This window comes from Lepidochelys kempii, chromosome 1 (genome assembly GCF_965140285.1).
Source record: "Lepidochelys kempii isolate rLepKem1 chromosome 1, rLepKem1.hap1, whole genome shotgun sequence".
NCBI classification, from domain to species: Eukaryota; Metazoa; Chordata; order Testudines; family Cheloniidae; genus Lepidochelys; species Lepidochelys kempii.
Window position 1 is genome coordinate 218,945,852 of NC_136380.1, and position 22,348 is coordinate 218,968,199.

Consider the following 22,348-nt stretch of genomic DNA (forward strand, 5'->3'; position numbering starts at 1 on the left):
TAAAACTTTAAATCTGCAGCTATCAGATGCCATTATTGTTTATTCAGTGTTTATTAACCAAATTTCCAGGAAAGAAAGGAGGGGAAGGACTTTTTAAGAATCAATCATTTACAAACAGCTATTTTTGCAGAAATCATGTCAGTTTCAAAGCCAGCCAGCTGCTTCCATCAACTGAGCTCTGTCTTGTGGCTGCAGCCCAAGCTCAGCACAGAGGAAAAACAGCCTCACACTGTGGGCTCCTTCAGTGTCTGTTTCCAAATGAACAATACACAAAAATAACGTCTTGCTTTTGGTGTGCAGATGTCAGTCACGTGACTGACTTTCCAAAATGCCTTGTAAAAACTGCAGCTGGCAAACCGTGTGATGAAAAAGGGGCACTTTGCTATTGAACTGTCTGAAGAACTCGCATAAATCAAATAAACAGACGCCACAATGACTCTGCAGCAGAAACTATGTTTATTGGACACTGTCTGTGATCTCGGGAACCAACCAAGGCCCTAAAAGCAATTCAACTGTGTAGTTGCCTGAGAGTGAAAATAATGGTAGACTGAGGATCCTCACATAATAATTACCATTGACTATCTGCAGTCAGCTTTATTTCCAAGTATATGCCAAGTACTGCAGCCAAGGGACATTATGAGGACACACGTCACCCCACATAATATTCTGTTTGCTTGCTTGGCTCTAATCTAGAAAGAGTAGCTCTGAGCTGAGGAATGAGTTTCACACAGATTCTGGCACATATAACAGGCTTTCCTGGGGATGTGCTCAGTCTCTCTTAAGAACAACATCACAGCTAGGGTGACCAGATGTCCCGATTTTATAGGGACAGTCCCAATTTTTGGGTCTTTTTCTCATATAGGCCCTATTACCCTCCACCCCCTGTCCCATTTTTTCACATTTCCTGTCTGGTCACCCTAATCACAGCTGGCAATAAATATTTCTCCCAGACCTAACTACTTACACAGAACCTGCAACCTTCCGGTGACTCCCTCAAAAGCTACAACAACTGTTTCCATGCACGTGTTTTTATCCCTGAAGTGAGTTAGAAAAGTTACAGGACCAAAGGAAATGTGTACATTTCCTCTAGAGGAGTTTCTGTCTTAAGGTGGAAACACCAGAAAGCTCTGTGAATAACACTTTGACTACCACTAAGCAGAACAAAACAGGCCTGACTACAACAGTCTTCAGCGCTTCAGAATCACTGATGTGAAGGGGTTACACATTCTCTGGGGTTTTCATGGAAATTCAGACTACCCCTCACAGGATGGGCTGGCCCTTAAAGGGCTCAGCCTCATCTTTGCCTTAGCAGATGCCTCCCCCCAGGTGTTGGGCTTTAAGGCAAATACAAGGGAGTTGAGAGGGAAAAGGAGACCTGCAAGGAAGCGGTGCCCATGCCCAGGATTAGGGATAGGGTTTTGGGAAAGCACTGTTGAGCCCAACAAGTGGCTGAAGAAACTGTGGAGCTGGGACAGACTCCATTTAAACCAAAGTGATGCTGGTGTAATAATCCAGAGCCCAAGAAAGGGTGTTATTTAACTTGCATGAGAGCCTGGGTGCAGCTCTTGGGAAGCCCAAAAAGGGAAACTGAGGCAATGGCAGGGTCTGACGCCAAGGTTGGTAAAAGACTCCATTACGTGTTGCTATGGCTGGATTTCCCTTCCCGACACATGTCCAGCATAAGACCAAAAAAATTCCACTCTCATTCTCCATTTATGGAAATACATAGACTCTCTGATGTTAAAATAATCAAACCCCTTTATTCACCAAATTGAGGCCTTGACTACCTTGGGGCTTGAGCAAGCAGTTTAGTTACCCATATATAGTCCAACAACTCAAGCCATGACTTTACACCAGTGCAAGTCCCAGTTTGCTCTATTGCAGTTATGGCAGCATAGCTACTCCAGGGGCTAAAACTCAGCGTAGATAAGGCTGAGTATCTCTAACAGCAAGAGTCTGAAAACAAAACAGACAAATAATTAGTTATGTGGGCCTGAGATACTTGGGTTTAAACTTTCCAGAAGATGGTGTGTACATTTGTATACAACTGTGGTACCTGAGTGTGCTAACTGGAAGTGCAAAGACGTATATTTTACTGAAAGTCTTGTCTTTGAATACAAGTATACTAAGGGATTTAAAGCTAGCCCCTGAAACTTAAATGTAGCTTTAAAATGTATTTTCATAATCTAGTCACCTAAAATTTACCAAAAACTGGATCTATCCAATGTGTTATCCAATAACTTTAATCACACAGCATTTGACATACTTAAATGGTGGCTCAGACATACGTGGGCACCCTCTGGACTTGCTTCAGAGCTTGCAAGGGGATGCTGGGGGTGCTATCTTCACGATGACCTTCTTATATGGAACAATTTAAGAAGAAAGGCACTACAGAAGCTAAAGTAACACCACCTCCGTGGAGCTGTTTAATGTTTGTGGGTTCAACTGAATGAAGAAATCTTTTGAATCCTTACTAATTGCTCACATACAGTCAAAATGCAGCACTAGGTGAGCTCCCTGCTCCATGGGAGAAACCAAAATAAAGTAGATTCAAATTCAAGCAGGGAACACATAGCTGTTCTGATGAGCATAAGAAAGAAAGAAAGAAATCTGGCCACTGTCAGAGAGGAGATCCTGGACTGGATGGACTCTGGTCTGATCCAGTTTGGCAATCGCTATGAGACAGACACAGAAAAAGGGATGAGGAATAGCAGGACAGGAGGGAGAACAGAAAGGTAGCACCTCCACTGCTTGGGTCATTTGAAATGAGACTGGACAAAAAGCACGAGAGAACAGCCTGTACTTAACATTCTGGCACTGGTTCCCTGGGAGTGGAGCAGGTGGGATCCAGTGAGTATTTTCTCTCACTAATATAAGTGAGTGTATAAAAGTGGCACTGTGTACTTGCAGAGGTCCTTACCTTGCAGTGTACGAGCAGGGACACAGTCTCTCTCCTTCTGTCGTTCTCTTTCTTTTCTGCCCTGTCATCCTTGTCCTTCACCAGTGGGGATTGAACCCATGTGGTATATTCCCTGCTCTCCCCCCGCAGCTTGTTCAGATTCCCCTCCAGGAGGCGCCGTTGTACCACACTGTGGGGCTGCTGTCTCCACCACAAAGAAAAAGGACACTCTCAGCAAGGTATTGGGCTAGGAGCCAGAAAATCACCACTACTGCCAGCAGCTCTATTAGCCCAGGGAAGCAGTCTGCAAACGCTCTTTGGGCCTGGATGATCCACATACTCTCAGGGGCAACACAGAGCATGGGTGTCCGAAGTGTCCTGCTCAGTCTCCATCCCAGCCCCATTGCCTCTTCCATACAGTAGCATCTCCCTGTGGTTTGTCTACTTCAAGTGCATCTCAGACAGCAGCCCCTGCTTTAAAATTAAATGCAGTTGACTGGTTGTCTCTGCCATGTCCTCCCCCTCGTGGCCTTGTCTCTGGAGAGCTCAGTGCAGTCACGACAGGAGAAGAGCCTCCTGACACACCATCTCCAAATACACATCCAGTCCCACAGTGAGTCAGTCTCACACGCCTCACACCCATTTACCTCCACACGTACCCTACCAGACATGCACATGCAGACACACAGAACCCAGCCCTATCACACTCTGTGAGGGGGCAGGTACCCACACAGGTAATGCAAGAGTTAACTGGAGATAGAGAGCACTTAGAGTACCTGGCTGCACCTGGAGGGTGGGCCAGGCCTAACTGAAGATGAAGCCCAGCTGGGGGAAGAACTGGGTGGTACTCATAAAGGAAGAAAGCCCGGAGGTAAAGGGGCCTGTAGGGTGAGAAGGGAAGAGCTGGTCAGCTTGTGCCTATGGTGTGGTGGAAGGGCTGGAAGAGAATGTATGCAGAGAATACAGCTATACAGTAAGAGAATGCAGCTATACAGTAAGCCTAGGGAGGGGACAGGGCTGTGGGAAAGGGTCTGAAGGAAGAGCAGTGTAGGAAGAAGTCCAGGGAGGAGTGTGAGGCAGCAGACCTTTGCTGCTTGCTATGGGGTCCCTGGACTGCAACCCAGAGGAGAGGGAGGGCCTGGGCTCCATCCACCACTGTTCCACTGGAAAAGGTGGTGTGGTAACACCGTGAGACAAGGGGGAGAAAGGCTGTTGAATTGGAGCTGGGAGGCACTGCTCTGCAGGTGAGTGGGAGGACAGGCCTGTAGAGGCCAGGAAGGGGTGAAGAGTCTGGCAGAGTATCCCTGGGTAGGGGTGAAGAGTGATATTTGAGTTCATTGGACTCTTTGCCCGCCCTGGGGGAGGGGTGAGATGAAGCATAACTTGGCTGGAAGGAAGACCACTGCAGGGCCAGAGGGGCTGTTGGCAGGGGTGCTAGAAAAGGAGAGCCTGCTAGGTCAGGCCCAAAACAGGTGTGCTAGGGGTAAGTCCGCTCTTCCAAACCCTCCCACAGAGTGACGACCCCCCCCCGCCACGCATAGCCTGGTGCGGCAGCACAAAGGACACAGTAGGATACAATATGTGCCTCAGAGTGATGTGTGGGTGCAGGGCTGTAACTGGGGCAAGCGGGGCACAAAGTGTAGGGTGGAAAAGTGGGGATTGGAAGAAAAAAGGGGGGGGAAATGTAGCTGCTTGCTTCCCACTGATATGTAACTGTTGATTGGGGGGCACAATTTAGAGATTTTGGGGGGGTATGTGACTGCCCCACTGAGATCTTCAAACTGTGGGGTGTGCTCTGGGGGGGGAGCAGTAACACTGGGGGATGTGCAGCAATACCAGATGGGGTTTGGGGAGGGAGTGCCACCTGCATCCCCTCACTCATTTCAGTGGGCCACCCAGCCTGTCAGGGTTGGGGTGGGTGCAACCAAAAACATAGAGGGGGCCATGTGACACTGTTCCCCCTCCCTCCCTCACCCACCCACCATGTCTGCTCATCCTGGGTGCTAAAAATGCCTAGTTATAGCTCTGGGGGGGTGTCTTCCTCCACAGGCTTACTAGAAACAGAGTTTCTAGGGTATTTTAAGGCCTGCCTGGCAAAAGAGATGCTTCTCCCTCCCAGCAGTGGCAGGATGTCTCACCTCCTGCAAGGGGTAATGGCAGGAGGGCTGCTGGAAGGCCATATTCACTCCTTAAGGGGAGCAGCTGCAGCAAAATCAATGGCCAAGTACTTCTCCTTATCCCCCTTCTCCGCAGGATAGTAGCAACTTCTGCTCTTCCACTCTGCCTAGGCAGAGGAGGGGGTGGGGAAGAGCTACTTGTCAGACAACATTGAATACCTTGGTAGGAGGGGGTGACTGCTGCTTCCAAAGGGAGCTCACTTCACCATCAGGCAGCTACTGAAGTCCTCATCTAGTGTTTACTCGGTCCCTAAGTAAGGGCTGAGTAAAATCCAGTAATCAGGGCAGCTAATCTGTGGTCCTGCCTGCTTTCCATGTGGTGGGGACCATAACCCTTCCACCTGGGATCTGATGATTCTGACCTGATCAGGGAGATCTCAGTAATAGCTGCATAGGAAGAGAGGAGGACTACTGGATCTGGCCAGGCTGCCTCTCCCTAATGACTGGCTGCTTCCACCTTCCTCTGAAATATCCAGCTCTCTGATTGTGGATGTTTAGGCCTGAGGGTGTTTTTTACCACCATGCAGTGTGAATATCTGAGAGGGAAAAGGCCTACTGAGTCTATCTACCAACAAGTGCAAGATACACTGTAATATCCTTATAGAGAACATATCCCTCTGCATCCCATTAGTTGTCAATTTGATCTTGACCATAAGGCTACGTGAGCCTTTAGATTAAACCTTAAATGGAGCCCACTGTAGCTCTAATTTAGCAGCTTCCCCAGTGATGAAAGCAGGTCTCTCGCTCTATAGTCTCGACTCTGCCAACAATGCACTGCGTGGTCTGGGGCAAGACATTCAACCCCCCTCCGCCTCAGTTTCCCTATCCATAAAATGGGAAGGATAATAGCTTTGTAAAGTGCTTTGGGATTTTTAAAAAAAACACCATCTAAGGTTAAAGAATGAAAGTAATTACACCCTGCATCCCAGTCTACAAGCTAAAAGGGAGGTCTGCTATTTCATTTTATTCTCTAAATATTCCAGCTCGGTGTAATGAGGCTTTAGATTATAACCCAATACCAGTCAGGCTGCCAGCTAAGACTGGGGCCATGGGAAAAGGGCAAGGGACTCCATATTCCCATCCTCTCTTCCCCTTATACTCTCGCACAGTCTGGCATCCAACGGGCTTTTCTCTCCCTCTCAGGGAACTTTCCCACAGGAAGCGCAAGCCCTCTCCAGCTGCTACCTCTGTCACTCAGGCCAGGAGAGGGTCAAGCATTGATATGGGGAGCTAAGCTTTGGGACAGCAAGGGCATCTGTTCTGAGCGCAGAGAACATCTCTGTCTCTTGCATCACTAAGGAGAGCTGGGAATGAAGAGGAGACAGGACAAGAAATGCACCGTGAGAGAAAAGATGAACTGGACAGATGGTGAGTTGGGAGGTGAGGGGAGGAAGAAGGCCCAGCCAGGGATGGTGGGCAGTGTTCCCTGTGGAACCCGTCAGTGCTGCTCCTTAGCCAGCAGAAGTTGAAACTAGTTCAGTGAACCACAGCACACCCATTTTCCCTTGCACCTCCTGAACTGAGAGTCCCACCTTGGCAGGGCCCAAGCTCCCAGAATCCCAAGTGTGGGGACTAGCAGCACTGCCCTGCCAAGCAAATACACCTTTGCTAGCAATCAGAATTCCCAGCTATGATGTAAAACAATTACACGTGGCCGAGTTTCACAGTTTTATTGCTCGTCTTATTTTTCAGCTGTTGGAGTCATGTGATTACTTGAGAATCTCAGCTTTCTTTTCTCTGTTTTAAAATAAGTTTCTAGCCCTCATGTTTGCAGAGAGAAGCTGAAAAACATGAAGCAAGTGTACCGTAAAGGCAGAGATAAACATTCCAACCTTTATTATTTAAAGAAATCTCAGGATTTTTAAGCCAGACTTGATTTTTAAGTGCTTAGGATCGGTAATACTGAAACATACATAAGAATGTCCGTTCTGGGTCAGACCAATGGTCCATCTACCCAGTATCCTGTCCTCCAACAGTGGCTGATGCCAGATACTTCACATATAGAGAACAGAGCAGGGCAATTATTGAGGGATCCATCCCCTGTCGTCCAGCCCCAGCTTCCGACATCCAGAGTGTGGGGTTGCTTCCCTGACCATCTTGGCTAATAGCCATTGATGGACCTATCCTCCAGGAACTTATCTCGTTCTTTTTTGAACCCTGTTATACTTTTGGCTATCATTACAACCCCGGCAATGAGTTCCACAAGTTGACAATGCATTGTGTAAAGAAGTACTTTTTGTTTGTTTTTAAACCTGCTGCCTATTGATTTCATTGGGTGACCCCTGGTTCGTATGTTATGTGAAGGGGTAAATAACACTTCCTATAGGCACTGACTTTTATTTTTCCCCTGGGGTGCTCCACCTCCACTCTGCCCCGAGGCCCCATCCCCACTCTACCCCTTTCCCTGAGACCCACCCCCCTCTCGATCTGTCTCTTCCTGCCCCTGCTCTGCCTCCTCCCTGAGGCCCCACCCCTGCTCGACTTCTTCCTGCCCCCGCTCCACCTCTTCACACCACTGCTCCAGCCCCTTGCCCAAGGCCCCTGCTTACTGCTCTCCGCCCTCCCCCAGCTGCCGAACAGCTGTGGCTGGTGGGTGCTGAGCACCCACTATTTTCTTCCCGTGGGTGCTTGAGCCTAGGAGCACCCTTAGAATCTGCGCCTATGGCACGTATTCACTTTCTCCACCATCACTCACAACTTTATAGACCTCTAGCATATCCCCCCCCCCCCCAATCATTTTTTCCAAGTTGAACAGTCCCAGTCTCTTTAATCTCTCAGATGGAAACTGTTCCACACCCTTAATCGTTTTTGTTGCCTTTCTCTGTACTCTTTTCCAATTTTAATATACCCTTTTTGAGACGGGCTGACCAGAACTGCACACAGTATTCAAGAGGTGAGTGAACCATGAATTTATATAGAGGCAATATATTTCTGTCTTATCTGTCCCTTTCCTAATGGTTCCTAATATTCTGTTCGCTTTTGTAACTATTACACATTGGGTGGATGTTTTTCAGAGAACTATCCACAATGACTCCAAGATCTCTTTCTTGAGTGGTAACAGCTAATTTAGACCCCATCATTTTATATGTATAGTTGGGATGATGTTTTCCAATGTGCATTAGTTCACATTTATCAACACTGAATTTCATCTTCCATTTTCTTGCCCAATCACCCAGTTGTGTGAGATCCCTTTGTAATACTTTGCAGTCTACTTTGGACTTACCTGTCTTGAGTAGTTTTGTATCATCTGCAGACTCTGCCAGCTCAATGTTTACCCCTTTTCCAGATCATTTATGCATATATTGAGCAGCACTGGTCTCAGTATAGGTTCTTGGGGGACCCTATTAACTTCTCTCCACTGTGAAAACGGACCATTTACTCCAACTGTTTGTTTCCTATCTTTTGACCAGTTATGGATCTGTGAGTAGGACCTTCCCTCTTATTCCATGCTCTTATTCCTTATTTTCCTCAAGAGCCTTTGGTGAGGGACCTTGTCAAAGGCTTTCTGAAAAGCAAAGTACACTATATCCACTGGATCACCCTTGTCTACATATTTGTTGACCCCTTCAAAGAATTCTAATAGCTTGGTGATGCATGAGTTCCCTTTACAAAAGCTGTGTTGACTCTTCCCCAACATATCATGTTTCATCTATGTGTCTGATGATTCTGTTCTTTACTATAGTTTCAAACAATTTGCCTGGTACTGAAGTTAGGCTTTCCGGCCTGTAATTGTTGGGATCGCCTCTGGAGCCTTTTAAAAAAATCGCAGTCACATTTAGCAATCCTCCAGTTATCTGGTACAGAGGCTGATTTAAGTAATAGGTTACATACCACAGTTTGTAGTCATGCAATTTCATATCTGAGTTCCTTCAGAACTCATGGATGAATATCATCTAGTCCTGGTGACCTTTACTGCTTAATTTATCAATTTGTTCTAAAACCTCCTCTACTCGCACCTCAATCTGGGACAGTTCCTCAGATTTGTCACTTAAGAATGGCTCAAGTCTGGCTCAGTGAAGACTGATGCAAAGAATTCATTTAGCTTCCCTGCAATGGCCTTGTTTTCCTTGAGTGCTCCTTTAGTATCTCTTATCATCCAGTGGCCCCACTGATTGTTTGGCAGGCTTCCTGCTTCTGGTGTACTTAAAGTTTTTGCTGTTAGTTTTTGTGTCTCTTGCAAGTTGCTCTTAATTCTTTTTGGCCTGCCTAATTATTCTTGACTTGCCAGAGTTTTTCTATTTTCCTTAGTAGGATTTGACTTCCAATTTTTAAAGGATACCTTTTTGTCTCTAACCACCTCTTTTTGTTGTTTAGCCATGATGGTTTATATAGTTTGTCCCTATTATGGTGTGTTTAAAGCATTTCCATGCAGGTTGCAGGCATTTCACTCTTTTGACTGTTCCTTTTAACTTCTGTTTAACTAGCTTCCTCATTTAACTTTTTGAAGTTAAATGCTCCTGTGGTGGGCTTCTTTGGTATTTTGCCCCCTACAAGGATATTAAATTTAATTACATTATGGTTGCTATTACTGAGTGGTTCAGCTATAGTCACCTCTTGTTCACAGGATCTGTTCCCTGTTAGGACTAAATCAGTAATTGCCTCTTCCCTTGTTGTTCCAGGACTAGCTGCTCCAAGAAGCAGTCATTAGTGGCGTCTAGAAATTTTCTCTCTGCATCCCCCCCTGAGGTAACATGTACCCAGTCAATATGTGGATAGTTGAAATCCCCCATTATTACTGGGTTTTCTGTTTTTGTCACCTCTCTAATCTCCCTGAGCATTTCACAAGCACCATCACCATCCTGGTCAGGTGGTCAGTAGTATATTCCTACTGCTATACTCTTATTATTCAAGCATGGATTCTATGGTACTATTGGATTCATTTAGGATATACTGATCCCTGGTACTTGAGGTGTCTGTGGGGAGGAGTATTTTGGGGTGCTGGCAAAGTAACACCCCACTCTGAACTTCTGTGACATCAAGATCTCTCAAACTCTGCAGGGGAGAATCTGCCCCATGGCACTTATTCACCTCCCATGATCCAGGAGAGAGTCAGAAAGCAGATCAGGAATGAGACAGAGGTGCATGTGTAACCCACACACCTGCTGGGTGTGGTGTTCTGTCCCATCTAGTGGCACCAAGACCACTTATAAAGAGAGCCTTAGCTAAGGGCCATATGGCTTTTATCTCATGCAGTAGAGGCTCCTGCACTGAGCTCCAGAGGGCCCAGGTTCAATCCCGCCCGACGACGACCGGAGTCTGTCAGTGTTACACATGGGGCTATGGTGTTACACATGTGGATAGACCCCCAGGCTCAGAACCCAGGTCGCCTGACTCCATTCCCAGCTTGGCCATTGGCCGGCTGTGTGCCCTCGGGCAAGTCACAGCTCCGTGCCTCGGTTTCCTCATCTGTAAAATGGGGCTAATGATGCTGACCTCCTTTGTAAAGCGCTTTGAGATTAAAAAAGCTATATATGAACTAGGTATTATATTATCATTTCTCTGCCTGTGGTACCATGATCTACAGAGTTCACAGTGGGTGATGATTTGCAGCCAAAAATACATCTTCCCACAGGCACATGAAGTACCCAGGGCTGCTGTATGTTTCATGTCACTCCAGAAGATTTGCTTTTCCTCTCGCCCCAGTATAAATCAGGAGTGTCTCTACTGAAGTTAGTGCAGTCACACCAGTGTAAAACCAGAGTGAGTGGAGAATCAGGCCCTAGAGCTGGCTGACTAGTACAGGAAGAGATTCACAAATATTTTCACACAAACAGTGAGTTCACCACGGCAGTTACTGGTGGGGTCATAGTGTTCATTGTTCAAGTATTCATACAACTGCTTTTGTTTGTGAGAATGGTCACAAATCCTAAAAGTTTCATGATTTTATCACAAATCCCAACCTTCATGTCTGAAAGTTTGTCATAATTTACTCACTATTCACCTGTTTAAAAATTTCAGTCAGCCAATGGTGGATCAGATACAATAACATGTGACTTAAGTGACCAATCAGGGTCAGTTCATGAACAATTTTCAAGCAGAAAAAAGGCCTACATTTGTCTGGTGAACTCTCCATGAAAAGGAGTCAAACCACTCTACAATGCACAACCAGTCAGAATGGGTCCCATAGCTAGGCAGTGCTACAAGTTCCTAAACATGAAACTACATTAGGCCAGGGGTTCTCAAACTGGGGGTCAGGAGGTTATTACATGGGGGGGTCAAGAGCTGTCAGCCTCAGCCTCCGCCTCCACCCCCAACCCCATTTTGCCTCCAGCATTTTTAATGGTGTTAAATATATAAAAAAGTGGTTTTAATTTATAAGGGGGGTCGTACTCAGAGGCTTGCTATGTGAAAGGGGTCACCAGTACAAAAGTTTAAGAACCACTGCCTTAGGCTGTAGGTTCTTCAGAGCAGCGACTGTATCTTCCTATGTGTGTATTCGAGGCTGCATTGTGCTGCATGATGATCTCCCTCTGGATGCTACCACAATAAATCATGTCTTGGATATGGTCTGATGGATGGTGCAGGGGGAAGGTGAGACATGTTTCCCTATAGTTTCTACCCTCTGCTGACTCAGTAAGAAGCTGCCCTGAGTAGGCCAAGAGTGAACTCTCCCCATCCTCAGTTAGAGGCTGTAGAAATATAGGAACAATAAGGAAAAAGGTGGGGTAGGTGATAACTAGATATTGCTCCCTGAGCTTAGGCTGTCAGCTGATCCCCCTGTATCACATAGAGAGTTAGAGCTTGTACATTGCCCTGCGGGGTGAGTGTGACAGATATTGCAACCCCAGGCAGTCTCTTTGGGGACCATTGTATTAAATGTATGACTGTTTTCTGAATGATTGTGTTCTGCTCCATGGGAGGGGGTTGCCACAGCTCCTCCAGGAACTAAAAACAGTGGGGTGGGCTGATTACCCCAGGATTGTAAATGGCTCTAGAGAAGCACGACTCCATAGGGTGTCGTCATGTACTGGTTCAAAATGAGTTTTCCAGAGACTCAAAGAAAAGGTTTTTGATGTAAAAAGCTGAGCTTGAATGAACATAGGCCCTTCATTTTGCTTCAGCAAATGGACAGGACCCTCTGACCAAAGGGGCAACCAGCACTTGCAGAAGGATTGGAAGGGGATGTTGGGTCCCATAAGGAAGATGGGCTATTCCTGGCATGTTTGTTATAAGGGCATAGGAACTTTTATTTTCTTTGTTTTCTGTGATACTTTTGTCCTTAAAATGTAGTCTGCTGAGAGAACTGGGTGGTAACTCGTAATGGCTGGCACTGCACTGTTCATAGCCCTCTGGGAGAAAGCATAGCACAGGGGCTGGCCTGTAGGCAGACTGGTTTGCTGGGGATATCAATGTAAGGCAGGGGGCTGTGCAGCCTTAATACCCACAGACAGAAGGGAGTGGGACAAGGGTCCCTGTCAGAGACAGGTGATGGCTGGAGGCCGGAGACCTGACTGGGCACCATAGGCGCCAACTCTGTGGGCACTCCAGGGCTAGAGCGTCCATGGGGAAAAATTAGTGGGTGCTCTGTACCCACTGGCACCCAAGCTCCCCTCCCCCACACCCAGTCTCCTCCTCCACCTCCTCGCCTGAGTGCACTGTCCCCACTCCTCCACCTACCTCCCCAGCACGTGCTGCCACCAAACAGCTGTTTGGTGGTGCTTAGGACTTTCCAGGAGGGATGGGGGAGGAGCAGGGATGCGGCGTGGCATGGTCAGGGGAGGAGGTGGAGAAGAGGCAGGATAGGAGTGGGGACTTGGGGGAAGGGGGTGGAAATAGGGGTACGGACTTTGGGGAGGGGGTGGAATGGGGGCAGGGGTGGGGTCGAGCGCCCACTGGGAATGGTGGAAGTCGGTGCACATGCTAGGCACTCCTAGAGTGGACCATGGATAGGAAATACAGGTGCATGTAGGGGTATGTTTATGACAGATTGTGATATGGAGACACTCCCTCATAAGGGACTGTGTTGTGTGGGAATCTGGAGATGTGCCCTGGAGGGGGAGGGTGGGTCTTGGGAACCCAAGACTCTGCAGCAGTTCACTAGAGACACACTTTTTGGTGTGTTTTATTAAAGTTTTATTCTCTTCTCATTCTTTGGTTTATTATCTAATGAACCCCAAGATTGTTACAGCGCAATTCCCTGAAATACTGACCGAGATCTCTAGGTTTCAAGGAGAGTCAGTGATGGTCCCTCTAGCCTGCTCCCCTGGGGGCTGGGGCTGTCAGGAGATGCCCCTGTTGAAGGGTCACCGACTCTCAGCTGTAACTCCCTCCGTCCCAGCGACAGAGATGGTCCGTCCCCATCTTGCCTGTGCAGCCAGCTCTCCGTGAGCTACTTGCCAGGGTTGGGAGAGCACAAATCCGGGGGCTCAAAGAGCCAGGCCTGCTGATGCCCAGCAATGGAATTTCATGTGTTCGTAACCAAGTTGTAGGGCTGGGATGGCTTGCTTACATACATGGGTGATGACCGCGTTTTGTGAGCAGGGAGGGGTTTCCCATACCAGAGCCGGTAGCAGAGTGGACACCGAGGCTGATGTGGTCTGAATGTGTGCTCTAGGGAGAGCTGCGCAACGGACTCGGCCTGCGTGTGAAGCTGGTGAGGGATGGTCCCAAAGCAGAGACACAGTTGAGTCTGACATGGTGCTGATCCCCAGCCAGCATGTGGTGGGATGGTTGAGCCCAAGAGAATCAGAAATCAATATTAACCTGTGAGATTCATTTCCGTGCAGCCTGGAACGCCTAGGAACTGGATTCCCCCTAATGCCCCGGCTCCCAGGCAAGACAGCACTATCACTAGTAGCAGTGAGGCCTAAAAAGAGAGCAGGAAACTTAGAGGAAAATGCCCCGCAGCAGAGAGCGTTGACCCAGTGCCCCGTACTTGCCAGGCCAAGGGGCTGCCCCACCTCACTAGCAATCAGATCACCTCAGAGCCCTTGATTTCTTTGGGTCTGGTCAGTGACTCCAGGAGCCCTTATCAGTTTGGCAAAACAACCTGGAGCTTGCAGGGGAAAGGGGCTGGAAGCAAAGCCATGCGCTCCACCGGGAAACAGGATTTCAACCCAAATCCTGGATCAACTTGTGGTACACTATGAAGAACAGTGGGTAGTGGGGAAAACTGACAGAGTGCAATGGGAGGGGGAAGATGTACTTAATCAGGGGGGTATCCCAGAGGAAATTATACCCTGTCCTTGTTATACATACCCAGGGGAAATCATCCTGGTCTCCAACTTCTCCCCAAACTGCTGGGGCACATCCCCTCATCCCCTGGGGAAATGTGTCAAAGCAAATCCAAAACTGGGGAACTGCACAGAAAACTGAAAAGTTTCAACACAAGACCCCAAAGTTTCGGGATTGGTGAGTGGGTTTATTACAGAATATGAGAGGGACCACTTCCATATTAGATCATGCAGGAGTCAATGTAGTGGTTCACGTCAGTCCAGCATGTAAACAGACATGTAAAACATACACAGAATCCCCATACAAGTTGCATGTATTTTTGTACTGTGGACTGGGAGCTGGATCTGAGAGCTAGGGGGAATCCCCTACCTTCTACTTTCTCCTGGCTATGGAGGGAGTTAGACCTCATGAGGATGACTGGGGAGAAAGATGCAGAGAGTGGGGGACATCTCCTTTCCCTTCACCCACCTCAGCCCTATAATGACTCTGATGGGCTGTTTGTTGTGCCTGGACCTGTGATTCTTTTCCCAAATTAGGGGGATGCCCTGGTATCACTAGGAGGAGAGGAGCATCCCGTTCCAAACTGGGTCCCACTTGACTCACCAGATCCTTGGAGGTGCCCAACCTCTTTAAGCCATCCAGGGGCAGCAGGTCAGCAGAATCCTTGTGCACAAACTGGGTGGCCTGTTTCAGGCGCCTCTTCTGTTGCAGGATGGCTTTATCCTGCAGCTCCACCTCGCGCGGCCTTCTGTCCGGATCCTGAGCGTCTTTGCTCTGCTTTTCCTCCCCATCCTCTGGCCCCACTTCCTGGGCACAGGTCTCCCTCGTGCTCATGGTTAAGAGTCCAGCTGGGCAGGTCTGTCTTGGGATGGCAGAGCGCTCTCTGGGCTTGTCTGCCCTCCTATGACTCACTCGGGATCTCTGCTCTCCCTTGCTCCTTCTCTCATCTGTCTCAGTTATAACTGCCCCATCGCTGTAGTACCTACGCACCCTTCTCTCTCTCTGGCTTTCCCCCTGTGCCCAGCTCCTTTCCTCCCTCCCTTCTCCTGCCCTGACTGCAGCTCTGCCTCCTCCACCCGGTGGGTCCCTGCTGTAGCAGAAAAAGCCCCACGTCAGAAATCAATTTCCATAAATTGCAGCAGAGAGACGGTAAGATGCTTTGGCTGGAAAAATCCAGCAGCAGAAGGATGGCCCTGCTGCTGGGGGTTGGACTCACCTTCCTCCTGCTTTGTCTGTGTGCGTGCACACACGCTGTCCTGTTCTCCACTGATACGCCAGAGAGATTGTAAATCTTTCTGTGGCAGGCAGGCTGTGCTGCTCAGTGTCTCTGCCGGGGTTTTTGACGCATCTCAGTAAGTCTATTAATACTGGAGAGAACATACTTTGCTCTAGGAGATGATGCATTGCCTCTGTAAATGGGGGAGAGCTTTAACCTCCAGGGTTCTGGCAGGCATGCCCAGTCTCTCTCCTTTGGATGGAGAGTCACACGATTGGGACAGTTTTTAAACCTGGCGCTGGAGGATTTTACTGTGCGTTTCCAGTGAGACACAGAAGACTTGCTTTTTCACTCACACTGGCGTGACTGCATTGGGCTGGATTCTGATCTCACTGGAGTAACTCCACTGAAGTTAGTGCAGTTGTATACATGTAAAATCAGAGTGAGACCAGAAGCAGGCCCACTGATGTCAGTGCAGCTACTCCTGATTTACACCAGCATGAGATCTGAATATTTTTTTTTTAATTTCACCTGCTAAAATTGTTGCCGTTTGAGAGCCATGCTCCAGGCCCTGGTACAAGGGGCGGGGGACACTGCAAGTTTTACCCCTTCCTCTGTCCTTCCATCTCTGCTTTGAATTGTCAGCTGAAGTCTGGTCTCTTTTGATCCCACTGTATTGGCAAATGTAATGCGCCGAGAGTCACTGAGTGCATGATTCTAATTTCACATGCACAGGAGCAAATCGGGAAGTTGAAGTCGACAGCGTTACGTCAGTGTAAAACTGGTGTGAATGAGAGTAGAATTGGGCTCTAGACATTTAATTCTATATGGTCAAATGCTGAAGTCCTTATTCAGGCAAACTCCTATTGATTGCAATGGGGTGACTCTTCATTTACACTGCTATAGATATTCCTACCCAACTCTGAGGAGGCATTGGAGTGAGATGCCTACAGAGGATAAAAGCTCTACTGCTAACAGCTAAAGAAGATTCCCCTTTAGCTCAAGTGTCAGAGGCCTGTGGTTTTTGAGCTAAAGTTTATGGCTGCTTACCCAGAAGCCACAGCTCTACCTCTGCATATGCAGCTATGGACTTATGCCATGCTCAGCACCTGAGAGGCGCTGAGGAATTCTTAATCAATTCTTTTGTTTGTGAGTAAAATCCATGGGAAGCTGCCAGGTGGGAATTCATTTCACCAACACATCTAGCCAAGAAACAGGAGAGGGAAAACATTGGCGCCATCTCTCCCAGCAGCATGAGCCGGGATAGCTGAAGAGTGAAAGTCCCTTCACTGGAGTTCCCCTCTTCCAGAAGATGAAAGTGCGGGAGACAAAGTGAATAGGATTCTCCCTCCACCCCACTCTGAGATGTGGAGTTCAGGCAGCTGAACTTTGAGAGGCCAGAAGAAAAAAAGCTGAGAACTTCAGTGTTGGAGAGTCCCCCTGCATTGTGCCTTGCAGTGGGGACTGCCAACAAATATTGTGCCTGATAGTCATAGATATTGGCGATGAGAGACCCATTTAATCATTCTGCCCATCTCCCAGGGGCCAATGAAGCACTGTTCCCAATAGAACATGGTCTAGTGCTTTGCCCAGACTATTTTAAAAGTCTCAAGACATGAGGTTTCCACCACTTACTGCCTGTGGGAGACTCTTTTACAGCATCTCACTGCTTGGAAGGGTTTATCTAGCCTAACCTTCTTAACTCCGCCCCCAATTCTTTTACCACCTTAAAGAATTCCTCTCCATCTTTGGGGTTATTTTTTTTACCCAATTCAAATATCTGTAGACTATTAATTTGTCTTCTCTTAGGACCAGCACAGTCCAGGGGGAAGTTGGGTCAAAGGAAGCTTAAAAACATCTTTGCACTATTCTACCTCTGAGTTGCTACAGGGGTCAAAGCAACGCCCAACGTAATTTAGGCAGTCCAGGGGCCATCTTTACGTTATACCAGACCAGCCTCCCACAAGGCACAATGGTCATACCAACATGTGCTGTAGCCCCATTCCCAGCATACCCCCCATTCCCAGGTTCTCGTGTAGGGTGAAGGGTTGCTTGTGTTGGCCCAACAGTGTGACAGACATGGCCACCACAAGCAATATATTTGGGGACCATATTGTATTACGTGTATGAAGGGTTTATGTACCATTGTGGGCCAGGAATTGTATGCAACTCTGGTGTGTGGGGGGGTTTCTTTTAGCTCTGCCAGGAACTAAGAACAATGGGGGGTGATTAAGATGAATTGCTCAGGTTGTAAACCCCTCCCGAGAGGTACCATCTCCTGAAGAGGTGATATGTGCTGTTTCAAACTGGATTTTACAGAGACCAACATGCAAAGAAAGGACTTTTGGCGTAAAAAGGCTGTGTTTAAACTGACTCAGGGCCTTCTGTCTGACCAGCAAACAGACAGGACAGGGCACCAGAAGACTCATGGGTGACTTCTGGTGAGCTGTTAGCATGTCTATAGGAACATTTATTGGGTTTTTTTGTTTTCTCTGTGATGATTTTACCTTGAGAATAAAGTTGCTTGCTTAGAAAGAGCAGGATGGTAACTTGTAATTGCTGGCAATACACTGCTTGTAGCCCTCAGAGAGGAAGCAAAGCACAAGCAGACCGGCTTGTTGGGGGGTATCACTGCAAAGGCTGGGGACTCTGCAGCCTTAAAACCCCTGGTCAGAAGGGAGTGGGACCAGAATCCCTGACCAGAGACAGGTGATGGCTGGAGATCTGAGACCTGACTGGGAGCTCCTGGAGTGGACCATGAGGGGGACAATACAGGCCCAGTTACTCTGAAACTGTGACACGCAGTGTATGTGCCAAGGGCATTCTCCCCCAACCCGCTTGAGATGCTGTTAACAGCCCCTGTATACCACCAGGGCAGAGCTAAGGTAGGGAGAGAGAATCTTACTTAGACAAGCTACACCCATTTCCTTCTTTTAATCAACTCAGCCCTCTGCTCTTCTTCCCCACTCTCCTCCCCTTTGCTTTGAATTCCCTCCGATTTGTCAAATTGGATAATAAAATACCTTCCTCCCTACTGCTCTGCAAGTGATGAGCAGGCTACAGTATTTATATCCATGGTCATGTTTGGCATGTTTCCTTGAAACATCTTCCCAGAGGTACATAACAATATAACTTAGCTAGTAAACCAGTGGTTTTCAACCTTTTTTTCATTTGTGGCCCCCCCATGTTAAGTGCCTGCTCCAAAGCCTGGAGGCGATAGAGCTTTCCAACCCCCCATAAGAATTTTTTAATCATATTTTTTCCTCATCTCGTTCTCATCAATGACGGAACCATTTTAGCTGAAACTTTCCAAAAACATTCAGCCTGCAGCACGCACCCAGCATGAAAAACTTAAGTTTGAAAGGTGAAAGTTTGGCAAAATTATAAGCAACTGAACACAAGCCCTTATGGAATTGTCGGGCAACTTTGACTACGGGGGCACTATCAATTCCACCTAGAACAATACGGCACTTGTTCTGCATTCTGTGGTGAACTGATTGGGTCACCGGCCAGGGGGCTATGATCATTGTATTGCCAATCCTACCCGGGCAAAAATCATAAGTCAGGCTCCAAAAAAACAAAAAGCTTAAAATCATTTTATTTTAAATAATAAATTGGGGGTTGTTTTTCTTTGTCTTCTGGTTTCTGAGGCTCTAGGTCCTACTTGGTTCACATTTTTCAGCTTTTCTTTGCAACCATGAGGGTCAGAAATGGACTTTTTTAAAAACGAAAGCTGAAGATTCTCGTGTAATTGTTTGCCTGTGGGAGCTGGGACTTTAATAAACACACCAAATATTGTGAGACTTGTGATAAGATCGTAAAAGTTGGCAATAATGGATCAAAACCACGCCACAGTAGACACCCCTCCCAGCACAACAAAGACAGATAGACATCTTAAGTGCTGATCTCCCACAGAGCTGGGGGCAGTGGTAGTAGATTGTAACTGCTGGATGCTGCCAACTAGTGGCAGGGTGGTGCTTCTGGGAGCCAGCCATCTTCTGTCTGATCACTGGTCTGGGATGAGTTCTTAGAAAAGTGTAATGATCCTCATTTGCAGTGGTCTCACCAGTCACAAAACACTGGCCCTTAAGGCATTGGTGCCACCTCATTTGAAGATGTTATTTTGTTCACCTTTGTTGTTGAATGCTAAATATATAAAGTTTTGGAAAACTAACAAAGTTTTAAAGACAAAGTTACTGTCGGAAGGCATGAGGACTGGTAAAGGTTGCTCTGTAACTTTATCAGCAAGATGAGCCCAGGTGGAGGACAGACTGCCAAGCAATGACATTTACAGACTGTCAGGAAAGAGCTGCTGAGCCGGAGGGCACCCATGAGGCCTTTGAAGCAGGAGGAAGAGAAAAGCGACTAATAAGGGCACAAAGTGAGAACCGGGGCAAGGGAAGGGATGGGGGGGAGCTACAAAGGGTGCAGCCTTACATACACCAACATATCAAGCAGGAAAGAGAGCGAGGAGTTGGGATCAAGGAGGGCAGGCACTAAAGAAATACCTGCTCCACTGTGAGATTGTCCTAGACAGAATGTAAAAGTCCAAGTCAAAAGGCAGGTGGGAGGACTGAGGGCAAGAAACTGGCAGCACCACACCTGCTCCTAGCAGCCCAGTGTGAGTCTTGAATATATCCCACTCCAGGAGAGACCACTTCCTTGGCAGAGAGTCCAGAGAGTAATGGAGTGCCAGCTGGAGAACCTGCGAACAAGGCTATAAGAGAAGGAGTACTTGTGGCACCTTAGAGACTAACAAATTTATTTGAGCATAAGCTTTTGTGAGCAACAGCTCACTTCATCTAAGGTGCCACAAGTCCTCCTTTTCTTTTTGCAGATACTAACATGGCTGCTACTCTGAAAGGCTATAAGAGTGTGGCTAAGGGGAGAGATGGCGCGAGCACAGAGAGACAACAACCAATAGGAGGTGGAGAACGGAGAAAAGAAGAAAATGCTCAGGAGAGGAGTTAGAAAGGGGAACGTGGCTGAAGAGAAATGGAGAGAAGCATTGTCTGGTGTGTCATGTCTGCTTCCAGCCAACAGGTGACAATGCTAAGAAGATAGATTCCTGCTCCAGCAAAGCATTAGTATTAAAGTACCAGGCCTCAGGATGGGTACTGTCAAACTCTCCCAGCCACAAAGAATTCTCCCTCTAATTATTTTGTTCTGCATGTGGAATGATCATAGAATCATAGAACTGGAAAGGACTTTGAGAGGTCATCTAGTCCAGTCCCCTGCACTACATGATAGACTTACTGAGCATAAATTTAGTTTGCCCAGATAAAACCATGTTAAAATGGAGTTAAGGTTGAAAGTACATATCAGTAATTGAGGGTATAATACACTACAGGGATTTTGTAATTACCCCTAAACCAAGTGTTTTAGGGCTTGTCTATAAGGGGAAATTAACTGGAATATGCTATTCCAGAACAGCTGTTGCACTTTAAAATTCACACTTTACCTTAATCTGAAAGAATTTTCAAGTGCAGAAAAGCCCCAAAACCCAGGAAATTCAGAGTTAAAGAAATCTAAACATGTTAAGCTATGGAAAAGCACATTTAAGCCCCTAAAGAACCTTAACTCTCATCTGTAATGACCCCATTTAAGAGCCATGTTTATTCATTTAGATTTATACAAAAATTAAAATGGAGTCTTATGATTAAAGTATTTTAGTGTTTGTGGCCCTAGATTAGACTAAACTAATTTTTAAAAATATTAGATTTTTTTTTCTCCCTCATGATGGCACTACGTATTATTCTCTTCAGGTTCTTTTACCACATCCATCACTGTGGTAACCAATAGCCTGATGTTAAAGTGTGGCATATGTAGCAATGTACAATGTAAGGCTGCTTTGTATGTATTGCACCTTTACTTGCACAGTGTGTCTTTGTGTGAGACAATTCAGGACGGCAGCTGTTACGGAGAATGTCACTCTCTGACGTACACATGGAGACTTAATATTGGTTCTTTCTCTCTTTGTTTGCTTTTATGCCAGATAAGTCAGCAAGACTGAACATATATTTGCTCTTTGCAGAAGGTTGCATACAGAGCAGGTCAAAAATTCCAGGTATGATTCACAGCATTTCAAAAGATTTTTGTTTTTTAAAGTGTCCTTTTTTTTTTTTTACCAGCCCCCTTTCCCCACAAATGACCAAAAAACAAATTAGCTCTGAAAGAAAACTCTCCCCCGCCCCCAGTTTTGGCATCCCCCATCCCTTTTGCCTTTTTCCTTTTTGCAAGTGGAAAAAAGGAGACAAAAGGGACAGGAAAGAGCTTCAAAATAAATTTTCTCCCAGTTCTATTTGTGACCTTTTTAGAACATATATTATTACTATTTGTTTATTTAACGGGTTCACAAATCATAGCCTTGTAAATAGCAGAATCAAATCAATCATACAATAGTGAGCTTTTGTTTAAGGAGACTATAGAGGAACCTTTTTAACAGGATGTTACTGTATTACAGAGTGAGCATCATTACAACACCCCTGACATGTCATTTTTATTGATTTTTATTAAACAGAGTGACCTCTCTGATTACACATTTCACAAACCAGGCATGTCTATCAAATGTTAATATTTTAAAAAATGAACAGGTGTGCTAGTTTTTTTGCAGGTGAATGTACTCTGAGTACTGTGTAAAAGATAACCAAATATCTAAGTGTCATATGTGGACTTTATTTTTTTTTTTGTTAGGAAAGTTGTCTGCAAAGATTGATACACATTCATTATAATTTTTTGTTTCCTAATTGACCAGATGCCATCACTTCTATTAAAGTGAACTTTCTGTACAAAACAGATTCTCTAGCAAGTTGAGAGATATAATGCCTGACTTGAAAGTGTTGCCACCATAGAAGAGTGGGACAGTTAAAGTTAGCTTTGATC

The 22,348-nt window shown here is 46.6% G+C and overlaps 1 protein-coding gene and 1 long non-coding RNA gene across 4 annotated transcripts in view; one reads left to right on the forward strand and one right to left on the reverse strand.

Moving 5' to 3' along the window:
- The window catches only part of NRIP2 (nuclear receptor interacting protein 2), a 30,846-nt gene extending 15,230 nt beyond the window's left edge, over positions 1-15,616 (reverse strand). Inside the window, exons 1-2 of one of the 3 annotated variants that reach the window (XM_073314223.2) lie at positions 14,854-15,613; positions 2,921-3,100 (exon numbers count right to left, since the gene is read on the reverse strand). In XM_073314223.2, the coding sequence (XP_073170324.1) occupies positions 2,921-3,100; positions 14,854-15,084 (411 nt within the window). In that variant the 5' untranslated portion in view covers positions 15,085-15,613. Of the gene's footprint in view, positions 1-2,920; positions 3,101-14,853 lie in introns of all 3 variants that reach the window. The other 2 variants (XM_073314215.1, XM_073314233.2) reach the window with 2 other exon arrangements.
- LOC144929508 (uncharacterized) overlaps positions 6,210-22,348 on the forward strand; it is a 36,990-nt gene continuing 20,851 nt past the window's right edge. The window contains exon 1 of the long non-coding RNA XR_013634769.1: positions 6,210-6,444. This is a non-coding gene — a long non-coding RNA (uncharacterized LOC144929508). The remainder of the gene's footprint in view (positions 6,445-22,348) is intronic.